This window comes from Charadrius vociferus, unplaced genomic scaffold (assembly GCF_000708025.1).
Source record: "Charadrius vociferus isolate BGI_N301 unplaced genomic scaffold, ASM70802v2 scaffold67, whole genome shotgun sequence".
In the NCBI taxonomy this organism is placed as follows: domain Eukaryota; kingdom Metazoa; phylum Chordata; class Aves; order Charadriiformes; family Charadriidae; genus Charadrius; species Charadrius vociferus.
This window is the reverse complement of record NW_009649485.1, coordinates 1072848-1094695: the sequence shown is the minus strand read 5'-3', so window position 1 is coordinate 1094695 and position 21848 is coordinate 1072848. Positions and strand designations below refer to the sequence as shown.

The window sequence follows — 21848 nt, the reverse complement described above, 5'->3', positions numbered from 1 at the left end:
GCTGGTGCCACGGTGGTGAGCCTTGCCGCTGCCGGGCCATGCTGTGGAAGAGAGCCCCTGCCTCCCATCTGCAGCTGAACGCCATTTTAATAAGTATATAATATTATATATATAAATATATAATACCCAGAATTGGTGCTAGCTATTCGGAGCTAACTGAAATAACTTCTTGGGAAACAAAGACACCTGCAAATGCATCTTAGTATTCCCAAGTCTGACTGCTAAGGTATGCTGGCTAACATTGAACTGCTTGTTATGTTGCCTTGCCTCTTTACAAAGCTGCTTTTGTGTATGTGATTCAAGCGCAATATTTTACTTCCAAGTGTGCTTACTTTAGGCTGATTTTGCCAAAGAACTTGTTTGGATCTGAATTTGATACATAATCATCTAATAGTTGAAGCATGTATAACTGATATGTATTTTAAACTCCAAATATTAGTCATTTACAGTACTGAATAAAAATATTTTGGAAAAGGACAGATTCGTGTTTAACTACTTACATATATCAAACTGGGCAACTGTCAATCCTGCAAACTGGCATTCCAGTCTGAATCCTAAGGCTGTAATCAAAAACTGCAGTTATGATGATATCCCATTTGTTTCTGTCTTATTAGATAAAAATATAATAAGATTTTCACTATTTTTTAGTATTATTATGTTACACCTATTTATGCAAATTTTTGCTGAACATAATTAAGAACAGAATGATAAACTTATTAAGGTTTGATAATTGTTTTCTGCCTTAAAATAAGATCTAGAAAAGTTTAGCTAATAAGGTAAAATTTTACTCTTATTCAAGCACTTAAAATGCCACAATCAATTTTCTTTTAAAACCATTTCAAAGCTTTCTTAGCCATAAAAGTCTAAATTAAGGCCTTGACAACGTAATACTCGATACACTTAATGTATTTCTCTACTGCAACACCTTTTAGAAACACATTGGTGACAACTACTTAAGAGATCTAAAAGAAAAAATTATCTGCTGTCAATAGTAGACCCCAAGATCTGTTCATTATTACTCTTAGTCTTATTTTAAAATTTCTAAAAGGAAAAGGAATTTAATAAGTTCAGTCAATATTTATTTTCTGCAAAGTAAAATCAAATAATATTAATGTAAACATACGTAATACATAAATATGAACTCAATCTATTAAACCTTTGTGTACGATGGCACTGAACTTATGGCAATTGTGTGATTTCAAAATAACGCTGCTTGCCAATGACAGAGGTTTCTAAATCAATAAATACATTTGAAAACAAGAAAACAGTTCACAATATAAAAGCATAGTACCTGAAACCAAATACTACAGTACGGTCACACAGGAGCTGTTCATTAGAACTGTGTAGGTAGAGCAATTGTCACTGAAACTCCCTCTAAAAAAATAAAATGCTTTGTTAATAACTACTGTTACCTAAAGTTAGGTAAATCATGCGAGACAGCACAAAATACAGTAGCTGGAAAATGCAAAATAATTTGGTAGGCTCATCTAATTCTTCGGCATAGCTGTGCAGAAATCAAGAGGAATTCTCTGTTCCTTCCTTAAGCCTTTTTCTTTTTTCTTCCAGTGTTTGTTTAAATACTTTGTTCAAGGTATTGTAAACATATGGTCCATTTTCAGAATCGAAGCTTGTCTAATAAAAGGGAGAAATTTAAGTTCAGTTGTTAAACAGATGTCATACAGCAAAAGGCAAAGTAGATAACCAACACTTTTTTTAAAAAGTAGTTCTAAGATTTATCATAGAAAGTATGTGTGTCATGATGGAGCACTTAATGCTAAATATTTTCAGTTTTATACTGAGTAGACATTAAGACAAACTATTAGAAGGAGAAATGTCATGATTGCTTTAACAGGTGACATGTCTGTAGATTTACTAGAGATTAGGAAGCAGTTGAACATTCCATTCAAATAATGTCACCTGCTGAATCTGAGAAGAAAGCAGCTCTGAGCTGAGCAATAACCTCAGCTTAACCTGTCACTGTTAAATGATTCCAAAAGCAGAAGTTATTTATACACATCCTATATTAAGGGCCCGAAACATAACTGAAATGCACTGTAATTTCAGAAAGTGATTTAATCTGCTGGAAAGACTCCAAGTAGTATGGAATTTACCAAAGCCTTTGGTAAGATACTCCCAGAGACTAATTATTCTCACCACTTAAAAATTACCTTTTCCCTAATTTGAAGAAGTGCATGAATTGGCAGTGATCCAGAAATAAAAAAAGAAAAAAAAAAGAGACTAAAAGATTAAGGCTGTAGTGGCAGAATTTGATTATGTTAAGAATATTTCCTATCCTTTATGTAGGTGCATTATTATAAAATGTAAACTCTGAAATAGATAGGCAGGAGTACACCAAGGAATTACTGTAACTTTCTCACAGAAGCCTGCTCTGTTGATTCACCCTTCACGATTTAAATCAACTAAATACGATGTCACAGACAAACGGTTACTTGCCTTAGTGAAAGCTTTAATAGCACGAGCAAGTAAGGCCTCCTCCACATCAGCTGGTAGCATTTGCAAGTTCACCACACAGTGTAAAATACAAAGGATAGTCTGACACTGTTCCTGGTGGGTAAAAGGAACAGCAGCTCATTAGAAGAAATATTTTCAGGAAAAACATTTCACTTTCAGGTTTTGTTAATTGCTGTTTAAATATCAGACTGTGCTTTCCTGTATTGAAACTTTCAGGTGTAGGAGTTGGGGAGGGAATTTTCACAAGCCTAAAGAGCCTCTACATAATTATTTCAGTCAGGATGGGAGAAACTCTTCACTTCTAGTGTACCACAAACTGCTCTGGAAATTTCTAGGAGGTCAGGTGTGCATCTGGAGACTGCCTAGGGCAGACCTACGTGGCATAGAAAAAGCGAGATTTGATCTTTTCAGCCCAAGATGCTATGCATGTTTAGGGCTCTTTCCCCAACTAACATGGGATGATCTGCATCTCTCTCTGTCCTACCAAATCTCCTTCACCAGGTCCAGCGGGACCTGGACAGGCTGGTGAGCTGGGCAGATAGGAACCTAATGAGGTTCAACATAAGCAAGTGCAGGGTCCTGCACCTGGGGAGGAAGAATGCTAGGCACCAGTATACGTTAGGGGTGGACCTGCTGGGAAGTAGCTCTGAGGAGAAGGATTTGGGGGTCCTGGTAGATAGTAAATTGTCAGTGAGCCAGCAGTGTGCCCTTGCTGCCAAAAAGGCCAATGTAATCCTGGGCTGCATAGGGAAGAGTGTGTCCAGTAGGTCGAGGGAGGTCATTCTCCCCCTCTACTCAGCACTGGTGAGGCCACAACTGGAATACTGTGTCCAGTTTTGGGCTCCCCAGTTCAAGAGGGACAGGGAACTGCTGGAGAGAGTCCAGCGAAGGGCAACCAAGATGACTGAGGGATTGGAGCATCTCCCTTATGAAGAAAGGCTGATAGAGCTGGGACTCTTTAGCCTGGAGAAAAGAAGGCTGAGGGGAGACCTTATTACTACTTACAAATATCAAAAGGGTGGGTTGAAGGAGGATGGAGCCACACTCTTCTCGGTGGTTCCCAGTGACAGGACGAGGGGCAATGGGCGCAAGCTGGAACATAGGAAGTTCCGTTCCAACACATGAAAAAACTTCTTTACAGTTCGGGTGGCAGAGCAGTGGCACAGGCTGCCCAGGGAGGGGGTGGAGTCCCCTTCTCTGGAGATTTTCAAAACCCGCCTGGATGCAGTCCTGAGTGATGTGCTCTGGGCAGTCCTGCTTTAGCAGGGGAGTTGGACTGGATGATCTCTAGAGTTCCCTTCCAACTCTGAAAATTCTGCGATTCTGTGATTAAAGGCAGCTTGCAGAAAGACACCGGCAGTTCTGGCAAGGATGCATAAAGGGAGCGACAGTATCTTTTGTGGCTGCTAGTTCCCATAGCTTTTCCAAGGGAGACAGATCTCTGCACTGGCAGTTCACTTAACAGTGAAAATTAAATTAAAACTTGAGGGAATTATGGGAAGGGCAGCTAAATATGCACCAGTACATACAGGAGGGCTCACTGGCTGGAGAGCAGATTAGCAGGAAAGAATCTGCTCTAGTTGACTCTGTTTTGAGCAGGGCAGTTGGACTAGAAGATATCCAGGGGTCCCTGCTAATTCGACTATTTTGTGATTCTGAAATAATATAGGATAAGATAAGGCAAGGTAAAATGAATATTTTAAGTTTAAAAAAATATTATTCATTTCCCATTCATTTTTAACAGGTGTCAAGCAGTTATTTTTTATTTAATACAAACAGAAAGTTAAAACTCTGACAGCATGGAAGAATGCTTCAGGAAGAAAGATAACATTTTTAGATGAAGTCGGGAATTCTGAATGTCATGTCACAAAGATGGTGATAGCACATAAATTTCTGACCACCTACTGACTGGAAGCTGTATTCTTGGATATCTGGAGGCTGTTAAAAGGGGCCCTATTTTCTTCATAAATACTTTGGAAATAAAGAATTCCCGAAGAATTAGGAAATGAACTGGTGTAATTAAGAGATCAAGAATGGAGATGATTTTTTTTTTATTTATTTACCCCGCACATAGTCCTTTGGGGAAAGCACAATTAAACAGTTTGGAGCAAAAATACCTGTTTTTCATAGGAATTTCAGAATACAGATGGCCACAGTTCTGAATTACGTCGAAGAATTTGGCCTGGCTTCTAATTCCTTGAATTGCCAAATTCTTCCTATTCCTCGCCCCACCTCTTCCAAAGCTGATGGATTAAGATGTTTGCACAGCAAATATGACAACCATTAAGCACAGCTGCCAGATGTGATGTTAATGAAAGCCATACATCGAGTCACAGAGAAAAAGTTTCTCATCTTTGCCTCTGGATCTCAAACTGCAGAATTTGCAGGGAAATATGCTGAAGTTGAGCTTCTACTGAACGCTGTTCAAAGATAGTATCTGGTATTTTTCTTATAGTATTCATCATCATAGTATTGATTACAACTCATACTATTCGATACCAAAATAATCCTCATTCTGATTTTTAAAGAGATTGAAGTTGCCTTTTCAAAGTGCAATTCCTTTGCCTAAAGGCTGTAAATGAATAGTTTAATACACATTAACAAAACATACTTGGCAGTTAATGAATGAATTGACATATATAACATCTACCTTTCTCAGTAAATAAAGTGCATCCTGTGATTCTGTGCAATTTTTTGCCAGCATGTCAATATCGTCTTTGGATATAATAGGTTCTTTCAGCTGCTCTATCCAGGACCACATCAAGCTACAGAGGATAAAAGGATCTCTCTCGGTACAGATTTTATCCCAAGCTCCATCTCGAGAATTCAGTTCTTTCTTGAAAAAAACAAAGCAAAACAAAAAAACACCTGAAAATGCATAATTTACTTTTGCCAACATTCTCTTTGATTGTAGCAGTACTTGGCTGTTTATGTCCCAACAAAAAAAAGAAGACTTAAGAGTTACAAAAAAAAGTATTTCTAGTTTTTTCCAAAGCATCAACATTAATCAGCAGTAATACAAGTGAATTTTTAAAACAGCAGGATGACATAAACAGTGCAGCTCAGAACCTCCCAATTATCTATTAGAATACATAAAACAGCTTTGGATTCCAACTTCAAAGCAAATGTTGCTAGGAGGATTTGGTTTTCAGTATAAGCAGTGAAGTTTCTACTAAATTCTTTTACTTTTATACACAGAATCCCCTGATTAGTTCTGAGAAATCACTGATTAAAAACACCACAGCTCTACCTTAAAATCTGTAGTACTTTTATGCTACCAGCAGCCAAGTTGCAACCATAGATAATTACATCAATTTTCATTTGTTAGGAAAATGAATGAACACAACCAGAAACAATGTTCTAATCTCCTGCTAGAGACCAAAATTTGTAGGTGCATTTTGCTTGTTTTTGAAAGAACTGGCCCATAACTGACAAATACAATCATTTACTGAATCACAGTATAAACTCCCAATGTGCCACTTGAAAGCACATGGTGGCTGGCATTTTTGCCATTCTAGGAATTAACCTAGGTGGAATACGCAGAGGCCGTAATATTGAATCAAGTTAAAAATTACCTGCCACATTTCTACCTTCTGCTTCACTTCATCCTCTCCCAGAAATTCATTTATGTCTGCAAGTGCTTTTGCTGCCAAAACTCTTCGGGCTTCCAAACTCAATTCTGACTGCAGAACAATGTGTGGAATTGCCTCTGACACATCTTTGCTACCTTGGCTTTCATATCCAATGGAAAAGTTCACTTTAGAAGAAGAAGAAGAATCAGAGTCCTCAGAGACATAGACTCTTCTGCTATACATATTAGTCTTGCGTTCTTTTCTATGACCAATCTCATTGGTAAAATTGTGCCTTGGCGTTCCAGGTTCCCTGGTATTGTGGATAGATGCTAGACCTGAAGAAAAAGTTTTGCTGCGTTGTACTTCTTTGGTAGAGTTCCTTCTGTGATAAAGCGAGGATCCATCTTTTCGTCCATCCAAATTAAATTTACCTTGACTCCAGAACATACATGTATTACGCACTAATGCTTCTTTGTTTAAATCCAACTGTGGCTTTTGTTCACCTGTGGCAGAACACTCCTCACCACTGTTCTGCTTAAGTTTGCTGCACAGTAATATCTGAGCTGGTACCGTCCATGCGGTTTCTCCATGTTCTAAAAGGAACTCCGTTCTCCTTAAATCTGAGTCACTATAGCTTAGGCGCCTTTTCAGATGAGTAAGAGGCTGAAGGCATTCGACATTCCTTCTTTTCCAAAGAGGATCACATTCGTGTCCCAGGGAGAAAAGAGAATCCTGGGTCTCAAAAGCAGACGAATGAGTGTGGGAGGAGTCCGACGTATCGCTGTCCTGCCTTGCGAGTTCTCTATCTAGCTGTGTGGACACCAGCTGAGAAACAGTCTTTTCAATTTCAGCTGAGAGATCTGGTATATCTAACAATTCTGCCTCTATCACTTGTCTGTTTTCAGCCAAGTCTAGCAACAATTTGCAAACTAGATGAATAAGTTTTGGCACATGTTTGAGATGCCTACTCTCGTATCCGTGGAGCAGATGTCTCTGACGGGTCAGGTACTGGGACAGCGTCACTGTGTGTGCCTTGGGTTCACAGCATGCAAATACATTTCTCAGAGGAACCAAAAACTGAGTGAATTCTCTGATGCATAATAACTGCCCTCTAGTCTGGATAGAATTAGGCCTTTTTGCTCTGACAAAAAGAATTGCTTGATCAGCACTCATTCTTGTTGCAAAAACTAAGTAGCAAGCTATTAGAACACCTGGAAAATATAAAGACAAGCATTAGTTGAAGAACTATCAGACTAAAACAAATACTCAGTGGAACTATAGGATAAAAAGTAATATAGGTAAAGATACAGGCTTTACGCCCTCTATTACACGATGCTGTTACCCAAGTATAGTTGCATCTGTTGGACCACAAGATAGTAAATCCATTCTCACTCCACTTTCAGTGAGAGCTAGTTTCTCTCCACAGCATCTCTAGGAGTTCCATCATTTGTGAACAGAGGAGCAATGGTGGTTCCAACAGGAAAAACACGGGCAAAAAGGTCTTGAAAGAAGTAAATCACATTTTAGCTGCTCCACCAAATCTACCTGACCTAACAATGAGTGGCAGGTTTGTAAACATGTAATAAATACTGGACAGTGAAAGGGTACTAGGTGAATTTTTCCCATCAAAAAGAAGCTGTCCCATATGAATGTAACAGGGAATTATTATACAGATTCAAAAATTTTCTAACCTTACAAGTTTCTGTTTTTAATATACTAAAATTGATTTAATCTAGCCATTCAGATCATTTCCAGAAATTTGTTTAGCATTTTTAACCATTTTATAGATGTACATCTTGCAATCATGTAAGATATAAACAAATTATTAATAATTTATAACCAGAGACTGGTTTGCGTTTTTAGAAAAACAATTCTGTTGGTCTTGCAGAAGAGCACATACCTGTCCGACCAAGTCCTGCATGGCAATGAACAGCTACCCTCCCTTCCTGCAAGGCGAAAGCCATGACTTTTACCATATCAAGTATAGTAGTGAGAGATGCCACTCCGTAATCCTTCCATCCGAAATTATAAAAATAAACTAAAATAAAAAGAGAGAGAGTTATCTTCTGCCATACCAAATGTGAAATTTTCAGTACTATATGCAGAGGAGCAATGACTAATAATAATTATAGTACTAAAACTGAATAACGAATCTTAGAATCTGACTACATGTTGTTTGCAAGAGATTATTTTCCCATTTCAGTGTGCACTTGCTATTGAAATTTGATAAATCCATTAAGCTAGCAAAGATTTGTCAAACTAAAGTTCAGCTAGAATGTAAAAGGTATAACAAAACTGAGTGATTCATACAAAAATTACTGAGCTATATATAGGTAAAGGGTAATTTTTTCCTTTTAGAAATAAAAGCACTTCTTCAGTCAAAAGCTGTTTCTTCCTGAGAGGCACTTTTTCTCAGCTCACCATAATATGAAAATGCAAAAATACTGTCAATACAAATGTCCTCAAATGAAATAATCTTTTATAATCTAGATAACAAAACACAAATTGTACCAGAATTTGAAACATTAATGTTCTATGTATTTGTGAACTCAGAAGAAAAAAAAAACATTTAACTAGCTGTTGTCTTTCTTTATTCTGAACACCTGAACGGAAACCTTCATCTCACTCTACATATATACAATCTTCAATAATGTGTTATTCATTCTTGATTGTATTTGCCATTTCATGTTTACATCCCATTTTGTGCAATGTTTCTTACATAGCTGCTTTTAACCCACAAGAATTCAAGTAAAAACATCTTTAAGTGCCAAAATCAATAATTAATAAGGAAAAGCAGCAGGACTGAACTTACTTCCAGCCTCCATAAAAGCTTCAGGAAGGTAGGTGAAGCCGCTTTCTTGTTCCAATGGATTCCCACAGCTCGCATGCTCCCCAGGACGCTGAAGGTTAATTATGGTTTTTATGCCACATCTTAAGGAAGGAATAGATGAGTCAAAGTATTATATGCAGCCAAAATCTCATTATCCCTTATTTTCTGAAACACACATTTGTTCTTAGTGGAGAATAAATCTTTACCTGTATATTGTTAAAATGAAAGGATCTTTATGAACAATCCAAATCTATGTTGAAAGAGACAATGGATCAAGAATTACACTGGTAATAACTACAATAAATAATGACTAAATTTGTTACCTTTCAAACTGTTCTATAATGTTGTACTTTTCAATTAATTCTGTTGAGGGTCGAGCCATAGCCAGTATGTTATCTGTTATCCTGAGAAATTAGAAAAGTAGATAATAATGTTGTTATTAGTAATTTCCTGGGTACGAATCTACCAAAATAAGAATACTATGTCATATTCAGGAAAGACACAAATACCTTGATGATCAATTAGAAATTATTTTTCAAAAAGTTCTACTATCATTAGTGTCAGTGATAAATCTTCTAAAGCTGATAGAGATACAACATCTCAAAAGACTATTACTGGAACTGCCAGGCCAATGAACACATTAAAAAACTCCTTTGAATAGAAATCTGGACTCGGATCTCTGTTTGGCCCTTTAAGGTTTGTATGCTTCTGAACAGCATTTGCTGTTACAAAAAAAATCAGTAAGAATGTACTCATGTATTCACATTTCACGAGAATATTACTGCATATGAGTATGCTTTTGAATTCATACCTTACGTTATTTTATCTTCAGTAAATATTTTTACTTTTAAATTCTATTATGAACACATTTTAATTAATTTCATTTTAAACCTTAGCAAGAACCATCTATAACCCAGAATAGGGTTTTTTATAATTCATTACAGATAGGTATTTATTCTTTTGGATCTGAGCCAAACTTATTGTAAGTCAACAGAAATCTTTCATCATCTTTACTGGGCTCTGTACAATGGCCATTATGGTTTACTGTTAAGTTGTAGTTCTGAATCATTATGTTTTATACTTAGCAGTAGCTGATTTAAAAAAAAAAAAAAAAAAAACAACTCATTATTTTCCTTTGAATTCTCTCTTTCAATAAATACAATCAATGCTGTTACATTTAGTAAGAGGAAATGCTGCTGATTACCAAGAAGAGTAGAGCCCTTTAATGGCTTGCTCCTGGTCACTCCATCGAGCTGGGTTTTCATACTTGCAAGCACGTCCTCCACATGCCATCGAGCACTGCATGTGACCAGGAATGACATGGCGAAGGCGCTCCCCTACTTTAGTGTATTTTGCTGTCGGACGCCTTGAACTTCCTAGAACATAGGCAAAACCAGATTTAGTAAGGTAGCTTAGAAATTCATCTCCACCTTAAAAGTATCGGTTCAACCTTAAATTGATGAAGGTACAAACAGCGTAAATACATGGAATATACATTTAAGGCTCATTTTTTAACACAGACTTAAAGTAAGGATTCTGTGGAGAAAACATTGCTTGCATTACTGCAGAAGTTGTTTTTTCTCACAGTAAGTTTGTTTTTGCTGATGAAGTTAAAGCTGTGTGATGTCCTTTGCAACAGAAAAAAAAGTCACGGTCCTCTTCCACCTGAAAGCAAAAATACTTAGGCATATACTTGGTGTATGTATGAAGGTGTGCTTCCATTTTATCTGTTCTTTACAACTGAGCTGTCAGAGTGAAAAGCATACATTAATCCTTGAATAAAGAATCAGCGAACAAAATATAAAATACAGGCAAAAAAAATTTAAACCCAGTATTTTATGCATATGTATGTGAAAAATAGTTAACAGAACAAAAGTATATTAATTTAATACCAAGAAAATACTCAGTCTTAATGAAAAGTACTTTACTTTTTTTTTCCGGAAAAGTTGTATCCACTTCCTCAGGGCTCAGAGACGATACCGCCACCATAACCCGGTGAGTCGATGATGAGAGCACCTCTACAACTGAGCTCCGGCGCCTCTGGATTATGCGAAGAAGGGGATCGGAGGAAGAATGCCTCCGACCTTGGAAAAAGTGGCTAAAAATACTCACTGCCGAACGCCTTCGGGGTGAACCCTGCATGACTGACCAGCCCCAGCTACCCTCTAGGAAGGCTGCTGAGAAGGCACTGACAGGCAATCCAACTTGCTCAGCGCTGAAGTTGCGGAAAGCTGTGCATCCTTCCGTACGCTCCAGCAGCTCGTCAGCACGGGCTGAGCTGTCTCCATAGTAACTAACAATGAAGGCGCTGCTGCCAGCTTGGTACCGCTCCATTCTATAGGAATTGAGTCTGTTTGGGACAAACTGTACCACTGCTCAATGAAAATAGTTGCATTGCAAGTAGATAATTTTGAAAAAACGTACTGGGGAACAACCAAAACATTTTCCTTAAACAATATGAGTATTTAGTTAGTTGTAAATAACATGCATTCAGAACTCGCTAAGATACAAAATATTAGATTCAAAAGAACAATCAAAATGTAGCTGGAGGCTCTGCTTCCTGAGAAATCTGTAAGTCAGTACATTATACTCCCCCACCTCCTGGTTTAACATTCCACAGCCACCTCTCCTCCTCCACTTAGTTGCTCCAAAATGCATCATTAGCTCTGTAATGATTGGGATTAGTGTGTTCCTACTGAAATGGTTCAGTACATGATGAATTGTAGACTGTTCGCCCTGGACCATTCATATCTTCTAACAAAACACAATTTGTTATTCAAAACAAAAGGCTTATTTTTTTTCAGGGCACAGGTTTTTTATTAAGCAAAGCTGTTAGCCCTACAGACTGAGATAAAGCAGATTATGGGGAGCAGAAGATGTATCAGTTGAGTGCTTTAGGCTTTTGAAGGTAGATATTAGGTGGCAAATTGCCTCCCACTTTGCTTCCAGCATGCCACGAAGGAGAATGAGCTGGCCAGAAAGATTACAATGCTCTCAGAAGCACAAAAATCTCATGCAACTCTGTGGAGAACAGACTATAGCGATGCTAAAAAAACATTGTCACCCCATTGTCTGTGCATTACACTGCACATTAAAGAGAAAGACTGGGGAAATCAATAAAACCCACCATAACGTTGTTCAATAAGCAAATTAATCCCATTGCGTTTCCCTAAAGATATATATACTATCTTCAGTCTGTGTTTCTTTTTGTACTACAAAACCAGTAACTCCTTCAGATGATTTCGCGTAAGAGAAAGCTCTCTTCTGATAAAAATTCATCAGGTAAAAATCCGCTGTTTCCTCTGGTACTAAACAGGAATTGAGTGACCGTATTTTGAATCCTGCACCCCAGCTCTTATGGAGATGTGGCAAGGCTTGCTGTAGATACCAGGCCTGAAACATCAGTAGTGATGTCGTATGAGACAAGGAAAATGTTAAAGCTCTCTCTTAGCTGTTGTCTCAAAACTCTGACTATCCTAATTCAACAATAAAGCTGACATCAAGAGGTGAGGAAATATTTAAATATGCTTTTATTTTGGGGGTTGGGTGGAAGAGAAAGGAGATGAAAAAAGCTATTTTAAGTGCTACCTGTACCCAAGAAACATGAAAAATATTTTCTAATTAATTATATAGCTTTCTTCTATTTAATTCTTTTTCTCCTTCTCTTCCCAGAAACTTGTCTTCAGTATATATCAAATGATAGTGAAGCCAGAAATGCTGCACATCATTATTTTCCTACTGAATCTAGCAGGATTTGCAAGTATGCACCCCAAACAGTAAGAAAGAGTTACATCCTGTGAGACCTTAAATACTTTATTAAAAAGGAGTGTTTTGCGGAAGGTGTGTTTGTATTTTCAGAGTTAGGCAGTTTCTGAACACAAAAATCACAGAGTTTCTTCAATTAAGAGATCTGACAATATGAAAGGTAGAGAAAAGCTCAACATATTAACACATTGTGGAGATGATAAAGTAATGCAGTTCAGATTTGTTACAGACATTTTATGTTTATAATTGGGAACAGTATTTCTGGGGTTTTCTATGGAAAATGTTGGGGGGGGTGTTCAGAATTTCTCTAAGCACTTTTTATGAATGGCATAATTATTATTAAAATTATTACCTGAACTCATATTTGCAAGATACAGGCTGCTCTCTAGCAATGAAGAATAGGGTAGTTCATTTTGCAGCAAAACTCCTGCAGCCATTGCAGTACCTGTTGAAACAGTAATATGTTCACTGAAAATCTACAACAGAAGCTCAAAAATGCAAAATGACACCGAGTACCTGGCACCTGGTTATAGAGCTGTCCAAGGCTTAAGATTTGGGCAGGCAAGGAAGAAGGAGACTCCCTTTTTACAAGCAGTCATATGGAAAAGACGAGGGGTAACGGGTGCAAGTTACTCCTGGGGAGATTCTGATTCGACGCAGGAGGAAATATTTTTGCAATGAGAACAATCAGCCATTGGAATAATGTCCCCAAGGAAGTGGTGGATTCCCCGTCACTTGGACACTCTTAAGATCCAGCTGGGCAGGGTGCTGGGCTGTCTTGGCTAGACCGTGCTTTTGCCAAGACAGGTTGGGCCACATGATCCTTGAGGTCCCTTCCAACCTGGCAGCACGATTTCTAGATCACACCATTTATAATTTTAGTTGACACTTGCCAAACAGACTGTCCACAAGCTATATGCCTTCTCTGCTCTCTTCCCTCCCCTCCTTGGTTTTAGTCTGTTCGCAAGTTTGAAGTCACATATATGACGATTCTCCTCTAATTAAACTGAATGCAAGAGTCTGTCTAAGCAGAAAACAGTTTAATGCTTTAATACAATTTCTAATAAAGGGTAAGTACTGCTCTGAAGACCTTCTATCTGACAAAAAGAAAGCTAAAGGAAAGCTGTAAACATGAGCATATTAATCGGTCACTGTGATGTTTAAATAAACTGTTTATATGGATCTTCAGTGGAAATTCTTACCCTGTACAAGACTACCATTCTGTTTCTCTTATCTCTATAGGAAAATAGTTGCAAGTATAACAAAAAAGCATTTTTTACACCAAACTAAGTACGTTCCTTCTGTATGTGTAACTATAGAAACTTTACTAAATAGACAAACCTTATGTCCCAAGTTCTGCAAAACCAGTATTAGGATTCAGCAGCATAAATACCATTTTAAAAGACAGATTTGCTAAAAAAAAAAAAAAAAAAAAAAAACAAACATTGTGGGGATTGGCATAACAGTCCTGTGCTGTGGTGAAGTGTGGTGTTAACTGCTTGCTGTTCATTGTCTACCCTTTATCTATCATTCTGCATAATTATTTTTAAAGTAAATATTTAAATAGATTCAAACAGAATTTCATTCATTCAGATATTACAGTATCTGCCACGTACTTGAACAAACTATTTTTCCAACAATGCTAGTGGACTGTATTCAACAAAGTCACCTAGTGCAGCTCTGTCCTTGTCATGATGCTTAGATGTGGGAACAGAACACACATACACATTAATAACCCTTTAATGCTGCTGTATCTGGTGCCTCAGAGAGATGAGAATTACATTTGTTCGTGAAAGCCAAAAGGCCTTTTGAAACTTCAGTGATGCTCAGAAGTGCATTTCTAATGTAAATATATTAAGAAGATGAATTAAGATTAATCTTAATAAGGATTAAACAGTATTTGGAGCATTTTCTACTCAGCTACTTGACCATCTGACTCTGCACTTTTAAAAGTCAATCCTTTAATAAATAGGCAGGAATACTTGCATATAATCGCATTTGATTTGGAGAAGCTCCAAAACCTCTATTTTTTTCCCCATTGGACTTTGAAATCAGCAAGAGATGGCTTTCATGATCAGAGGAAGCTTTGTAGCTAAAGAAATAACTTTATTTTATCCCCAGAAATTTCTTTTAGAGTTAACAGAGTTGAATTAACAAAAATTGTTTGTTTCTATTTCTCAGAAAGTTCCCTTAAAAAATCTTAATAGCTTGTCCAGATAACATACAAGCATTTGAAAAACATATGTTTCATCATATGGGCAGCAGAATCACCACCAGTATGATGATTTAGTTTGCCTATACTCAAGTGTTAGAAAAAATGAGATGAAATATCATGAGATATTTCTATCATCTAAAACTATTTTCCTGTTTGTTTTTTTTTTAAATCAGAATTTGGCCTAACAAGGACTCTTTTGACTGAAAAGGGAAGAGATTAATGAAGAAGATAATATACCTACAGTATTACAAAATACTAGCAAGATTGTTCTAAAGGCAGAAGTAAACAATGTGTTTATTTGCTGTGTAACAAACTAGACCTCCCTCAATTTTATTTCAGAAGATCTACCAATTACGGTATTTCCTGTTCTGTATAACCAGGCAGTTCCAATTGACTTAAATATTTTGTCTGTGTGCCTTTCAGTTTGGTAAATTTACTTCCTGACAGGTGTTTTAAATTGCACAGTGTGATCAATGGGAGCAATTCCCTTATATTTACTTCTGAAAAAAAAGTTAAGTAAGATTGTGACAAATCACTTTACAGAGTTATACTGCACTCCCTCAAACAGATGTAAAATGTTGTAATTTGGGACAGGCGGTACTATTTCAGTGTTGACGTTACTAGAGAGGGGTGTTACATTCCTGCACAGATAAAAAGAGTGTTAAAAGTAAAAATAGTGCTTGGGTAAAAGAAACAACTCTCTCCCGATTCTTCTATGTACCAGATATTCTTAGTTTTTAAAAGCTCCTGTTGACCATTTTGTTCACCATGCAAACACTTGATAGATGCTGGAGAAAAAAACCAAGCCTGGAGCGTTATTCCAGGTCACAGTCCTCATTAGCTGTCTGAGGGAACGGAGCCATGTGCCTTGTGGCAGTCACCATACCACCTTAATCAGATCCACTCCCTTAACTCTGACATGCATTTCCACTGCCATGACAGCAAAGAAGCTGGTCTTTTAATCCCTTGCCCAATTCAAGAAATGGAACGGTGTCTCAGGTGATGTTGCATCTCTTCATGCTTTATCACAGGAAGCAATCTCATTAAGCGTGCATAAACAACACGGCTAATGAAACCAAAACAGTAAAAATAACATCTCTGGTGTTGGCTGACTGAAGTAAGCAGCAGTACCCCACTGGCCAAGGAAACAAGGGTCTCTTGAAATCTTGATACACTGTCAGATGTCAAGCACTAAGGGGGACATTTCAGGAGGTCCACTCCAGGTGTGGATTTTATACTTGTTTTGATTGTCTGTATGTACATTTGAGGTGGGTTGTTTTGGGTTTTTTTTTTCCATTTTTGAGCAGACCAATTCCTAACAAAAAGAATATAACATTTTTTGTTTCCTGTTGGTTGCACCACTGATTCACTGGTTGCGTTTGGTAACACAACAGCTGTCAAGTCCTACTCACTGCTTCGTACATGCAGAGGGGTGACTTTCTTGCAGAGGCAACAGCACATGCACGCCGCACTGTCATAGGTGAGATCACCCTCTGATCCACTTTAAGGAGCGAAGCAGCCTCTTGTCCACGTCCATTTCCTCTGGAATAAAAGCACTTCTCTTTGTAAAGTTCCAGGTTGAGTAGGAAAGTGCCACGCAGCAAAGTAGGACAACTGGGAGATCAGGGGTCCACAACGAAGTGGGTTTCTGGAACTAACTGGTGGGCAGAGTTGCACAGGAAGAGCACAAAGGAGGCACACCTTACTGGGTCACACGGGCAGGTGTCACTCTGCCTTGGAACACGGAAGATTCCTTTTTAGTATTTCAGGACCTGGAAACAAGCGGCTTCCAGTCACTGGGCTGGATTTTTGTTCCAGAATGAAATGAGAAAAGGAGCAATGTCTAATGTTTTAGCAGCCAGAACAAATGATATAGCCAAAAAGCGATGCGACAAGAAGATGCTCGTCTCACTCTACCTTAGCAATTAAGATGGTTATTTAATAGATGCAATTACTATCTTTTATTTCAGAGCCCATTTTCAAAACGGAGAGAAGAGCCTGCATTCCAGACTGGAACGATTCCAGTTGGGCCAGTTCAGCTGCCAGCATGAACAGTAATCCCGTTGCGAAGCTCCCCACTGCACTTCTGTGGGACTATCTGTTAATAGTGAGGTCCCATCTCTCCAGGTTTGCATGGATTTGGTAAACAGGAGTGCGACAGCTGACCACACATTTCAAAAGATTATTTTTATGAAAAAATCTTGGACATGCTTTCAATTTTAAAATACCATTGTGTAAGAAAAGCTACTTTAAACCTCAAATATATTCATACGATAGGCAAATGCTGATGCTTATGCCTGTCACGTAAAATTTTGATGCTATTTTTACTATTTTCTTGTCTTCTAAAGTGAATTTGTTCTTTCCCTGTTGCAGTCATATGTAGGTAACTACCCAGCAGCCAAATTTTTAAAGGAAGATAGTTGGCTACAAACGCAGGTAGGGACCATGTTAGCTTAGCACCTAAGCACTCAGGTAACACCTCTAAAATTTATTCCGTGGCCTGATTCTACACGTACTTATCTTCCTGAGAAGCTTTGCTTTTGTGAGCTGTCCCACAGAAGCCAACAGGGTATTTGTCTAAAGAGAGGATCATATAGGATGAAGTTTCATTGCCAAAATGCAAAGTTCTGTAAACCACACTAATTAAGGTGTTTTAGATGGATAAGTAAAGATAACTTTGATAACTAAGACTAAGCAAATATATGCGAGTGTAAGGAGAACTGTTTATATCTAATGAAATGGTTAAGAGTTACTAAATTATAACCTGGTCTCTAAATTCAGGTTTTAAAATGGATGTTTTAAGATTGGCAGATCATGAGAGTTTTTAAAAGAAAAATCTTCTAAATTTGCTGAGACATAGTTAGTCACTTCTACAGGAAGCACAGATAAATGAAATCGCGTTTTAAATTACAACAGACTATCTAATTTTAACATTACCGGGAATAACAAAGCATTTATTTCTAAATTTTTGGAAAAAATGTGCCAAACTGTTTTTTGTTAAACTTGTTTATGATGATTATGATGAATGAACAAAATGCAAAGGTTATTGTTCTAATGTATATACCAGTAAAAAAGCTCGCTGATGGTCGGTATTTCACAAATACTTAAGCTACAGTTAAGGCAGTTTTAGCATTGAGCACACGTATTTCAGTAGGGACACACCTCAATTCCCTAGGCTTATCTGAAATGTTTACTACCTATAAGCAAACACCAAAAAAATGGAAAAAGAAAATAAACACATAGATATTGGACAAAGAAAAGACAAGGTAACAATTTAAACAAATTTTCATATAGTTCAGTTATATGTAATTTACAGAGCAGAACAGTCACAGCTGTTGTAAAACTCCAGTGGTTTCCCTGGGACCACAACCAGAACTGATTTGTTATTTCCATATGTGTTTTTCCCCCTTTGGGAAAAAAATATTCCCCATCTGTTTTAGTAAAAGGTGAATGTCATTTAATCATTAAGTTTGATATTTACGAAGGACTGTAACTGCTTTCACATACAAGAGAGACAAAAGAATATAATTCACAAGAAGATTATGTAGGTGTTGGTCTGGTGATTCAGTATTTGCTATTGATAGATTTTTTTTGTCATAAATAGCAAGAAACGGCAAACTAAACTGATGGACAGCTCTACCAATTGACTTGATTCACGTTATTTAAGTCACTTCAGCTTTCTGTGGTAGAGTTAATCCAATAGTTAACAGAAGTTATTTTAGACTACCTTGAACAGGCTGGCAGCCAGTAATTACTATTGAGAATTATAAAGGAGATGGTATAAAATGAATATATTAACTGTTCTACAAACAAAACTGGTGACTCAGTTACTCTTGATCATGAATATCATGTTTACTAAGAGACTATCAGACTTGTAAGACTGACTACCTACAGAAGAATGAAATAGTAATGCATTTTAACAGCTTTCAGAAGTTGAAAAGTTTAAAAAAGAACTCTGCAAGTTAAAGGAATTATTTTTAAATCTTATATAGTCAAAACCATAGTAAATTTACATGAGTTTTAAGAGAGTTTCAATAATTTCAATTTAATACCTTACCTGTTACCCTGCAAAAAGAATAAGTGATTGTTGATCCCTTCATTGTTGCACTATCAACCACAAGAAGTATGTCGTAGGGAATTCACATTTTACAGAAGATGAATGGTGTTGCCACGGTATTTCCGGCAGTTAATTGGATTCATGATGGTAATCTGGGAGGAGCCAGTAACTATCTTTTCTTATCTTAGGACTGTACGAGGAGTGCCTTACGGACTATGCAGATAATCATCCCATAAACTGCTTTCTGTGTCTGCCTAGATTTTAAAGGGATTGAGGCAAACAGGCCACACCAACCTGATGTTTTGGTAACTGAATCTTCGACCTCTTTTTTTTCCGTTCACCTAATTTTCCTATCATCAACCACAAGTAAATATGTGTGTGTCTACAAGCATCAGACAACTCAGCGCACAGCTAGAGAGATAATTTTGTGAAGGTACATTAATCACAGTTAAACTGATACATCACTTTTGAAATGTCATTTAAAGAAAATGAGATAAATGTTCCATTGTTATCTGTGGTTACACCCCAAACAAAGCATCTTTTTTTTCTCACCCAATCAAGCACAGAATATCAGTGAACTATTTACACTGAGTATAAATTAACTGCAGTAAAAGTTATATCTCAAAACCATAACAAAAATAAGTTCATCTGAATGTAAAGGATGTAATCTACTAAAAACCAAAGCAAAGACTTTGTTGATTTAGCTAAATACTAAATAAAGTAATAAAACAAGCTAAATAAAATAAGATGCAATATCTCATTCTTACTAAATCAATTTCAACCTATACTAGCTGACAAAAAAAGGCTTTCATCTATTTCCATCACTCTCCCTGCATGTCTTATTAAAAAAATCCCTAGCATTAATTAAGCACTATTCACTGCTCATCATTAAAAATGCCTCCCAGTTATTTAGAAACAAAATATTTGTGCAAGCTTCTGTGGATATGCGTATTATTTAAACAAGAAGGAGAGCAAGCTACAGGAGACAACTCAAGGCTGGTGCCAACAACCTTATTAGTTCCAAAAACATCATCGCAGCTAAACCCTTGTCTTAATTTTGGCCAATAGAGAGATGGAGCACATGATAGGACTAAATCATTTTGTTAATTTTCAGAAATAATTTTGTAGTCAGGTTTTTGCTGTATACTGCTAATAAAAACCAGAAAGAAGAAGAAACCAACTACTTTTCTGTAGAAAAAATACTTTACTGAGAACAGGGACAAATTAACAACCTAATCCGTAAAATTACACAACTAGTTTCTTTCCCATCTTGCAGGGACAAAAAAAAAATCACATGCATGAACTAAACTGTATCCAGTCATTTTAGTAAACAGTAAACCTCATTTTTATATACATGTATGGACGTTTGTACAAAAAACCCAACCCTTAAATAAAAACTGGGCTTCAACAGATTTGTACCCAATTTTGGAAAACACACACCTTAGGTACTTAAAAACCGGAACAGATTCTGGAGCCTAAAATCCTACATTGCACATCTTTCTTTAGTATGTTGGTAGAAGTTTCAGTTCCACAGCTGCCAAGCACCCACGGCCTCCCCAGCCTGCAGGTGGAACTGGAGGGCTCAAAACCTCCCCAGCGCTGGTCCTTGTGGGTCCCTGTGTGACAAGCACTGAAGAGCCCCGCTGCCTTCAGCATCCCTGCTCAACGCCAGGCTGCAAGCACACAGAATTACGGGTTCACTTAGGTGTTTGTGAGTGTGGACCCCAAGCACTAACTGAAGTCACTGCTTTAGTGGCCCGGCAGAATGCAGTGGTGACTTCCTGGGAATTAAAGACCTTCTGTAGGAACCTGTAATAGCATCATGGAAAATGTAGGGCAGAAAGCATTGGAGGTCAGCTAGTCCAACATCCTGCTCAAGGCAGGGCTGACTCCTAAGTTGGATCAGGCACCGAAAGACTCCCTGTCCGAAGATCCCTGCATAAGTAACACCCCCGATAGCAGCATCGCTTCTTGGTTTCATTGCGCATTTTTCGTAGTCGTGATAGAAGTGGCTCCAGAAACCAGAATCTACAAATTACGAGTGAAGGGACACATATATTTTTTAAGTGTCATCACAAAAAAAAAAATGCGTTAAACAAACAGAGCATCTGGTAGAACGTTTTGTAGGAGGAAACGGAGGAAGTTAGTAGTTTTTTTAGTTTACTAAAGAACAAAGAGCAGCTTCAGATAATTAAAATATATTAATTAAATTCTTAATATAAGCATGCTCTTCTGGGGAAAGTTCTAAATGCTGGCATTTGAGAGGCTGTCACTGACATACTTAGTGCTCATTTTCATATGGATAATATGATAATGCTATTTACCTATTTGATTCTAGAAAGGGGTTAATTCTTGGATTCTCGGTATAACAGCAGGCCGCTTTGCTGCATCAGTTTGTAGGTGCTAGAGGTTTGTTGGGTTGCCCCTTATATCTGTTCCTACATTTGTACTCTTCAGTATTAATGGCAGTTTATTCAGCTGAGGAACTAATTTTTTCTAGTGATCTGCAAAGTTTAGCTAGTTCCGGGAATCGGTGCCAAACATGTTTGTTCAAACAGACTATGTCATCATATTTTTGTCAAGACAAGGCTTTGTACTAACTGCAAATGACTTTTCGGGGGAGTTAACCATTAGGTTGAAATAATTTGCCATTTCCAAGGAAAGAATACACAGAGTAGGTGGGATGCTAGTGACTAAACTAATAATCTTTATCTCTTTAGGCTTGGCATTTTCCTATTTAAACAAAAAGAAGAATCCCAAATCCTCTGGAAAATTCTGTTGAACTACAACTACCATTTAAAGATACTAACAAGCTTTTTAAGTAAGTAGAACAGGATCACTTGGCTTCTGGCAGCTTATTTCTTTTGCACTGTATGGGCTGCCTCATGGCTACTTTACAGCGGACTTAGCAAATCCCCACCTGTCCCACGACCTTAG

The 21848-nt window shown here is 37.5% G+C and overlaps 1 protein-coding gene across 1 annotated transcript; it reads right to left on the bottom strand.

Moving 5' to 3' along the window:
* Positions 1–1515: 1515 nt before the first annotated feature.
* Positions 1516–11026, bottom strand: PTPDC1 (protein tyrosine phosphatase domain containing 1). The gene is made up of 9 exons (XM_009889948.1): positions 10803–11026; positions 10079–10250; positions 9198–9278; positions 8857–8975; positions 7945–8082; positions 6048–7255; positions 5123–5308; positions 2455–2565; positions 1516–1632 (listed from the first exon to the last, which is right to left on the bottom strand). Exons 1-9 carry the CDS (start codon positions 11014–11016, stop codon positions 1516–1518), a joined length of 2346 nt encoding a protein of 781 aa, XP_009888250.1. The 5' UTR covers positions 11017–11026.
* Between the last annotated feature and the right edge of the window lie 10822 nt (positions 11027–21848).

Excerpts from the sequence above, each read along its gene's own strand:
- PTPDC1 (XM_009889948.1), bottom strand. The coding sequence starts at position 11,016 with ATGCAGGGTTCACCCCGAAGGCGTTCGGCAGTGAGTATTTTTAGCCAC. Across the intron at positions 8,976-9,197 it reads ATTATAGAACAGTTTGAAAG|ATGTGGCATAAAAACCATAA; the intron begins GTAACAAATTTA and ends TCCTTCCTTAAG. Across the intron at positions 1,633-2,454 it reads CTATTAAAGCTTTCACTAAG|ACAAGCTTCGATTCTGAAAA; the intron begins GCAAGTAACCGT and ends CCCTTTTATTAG.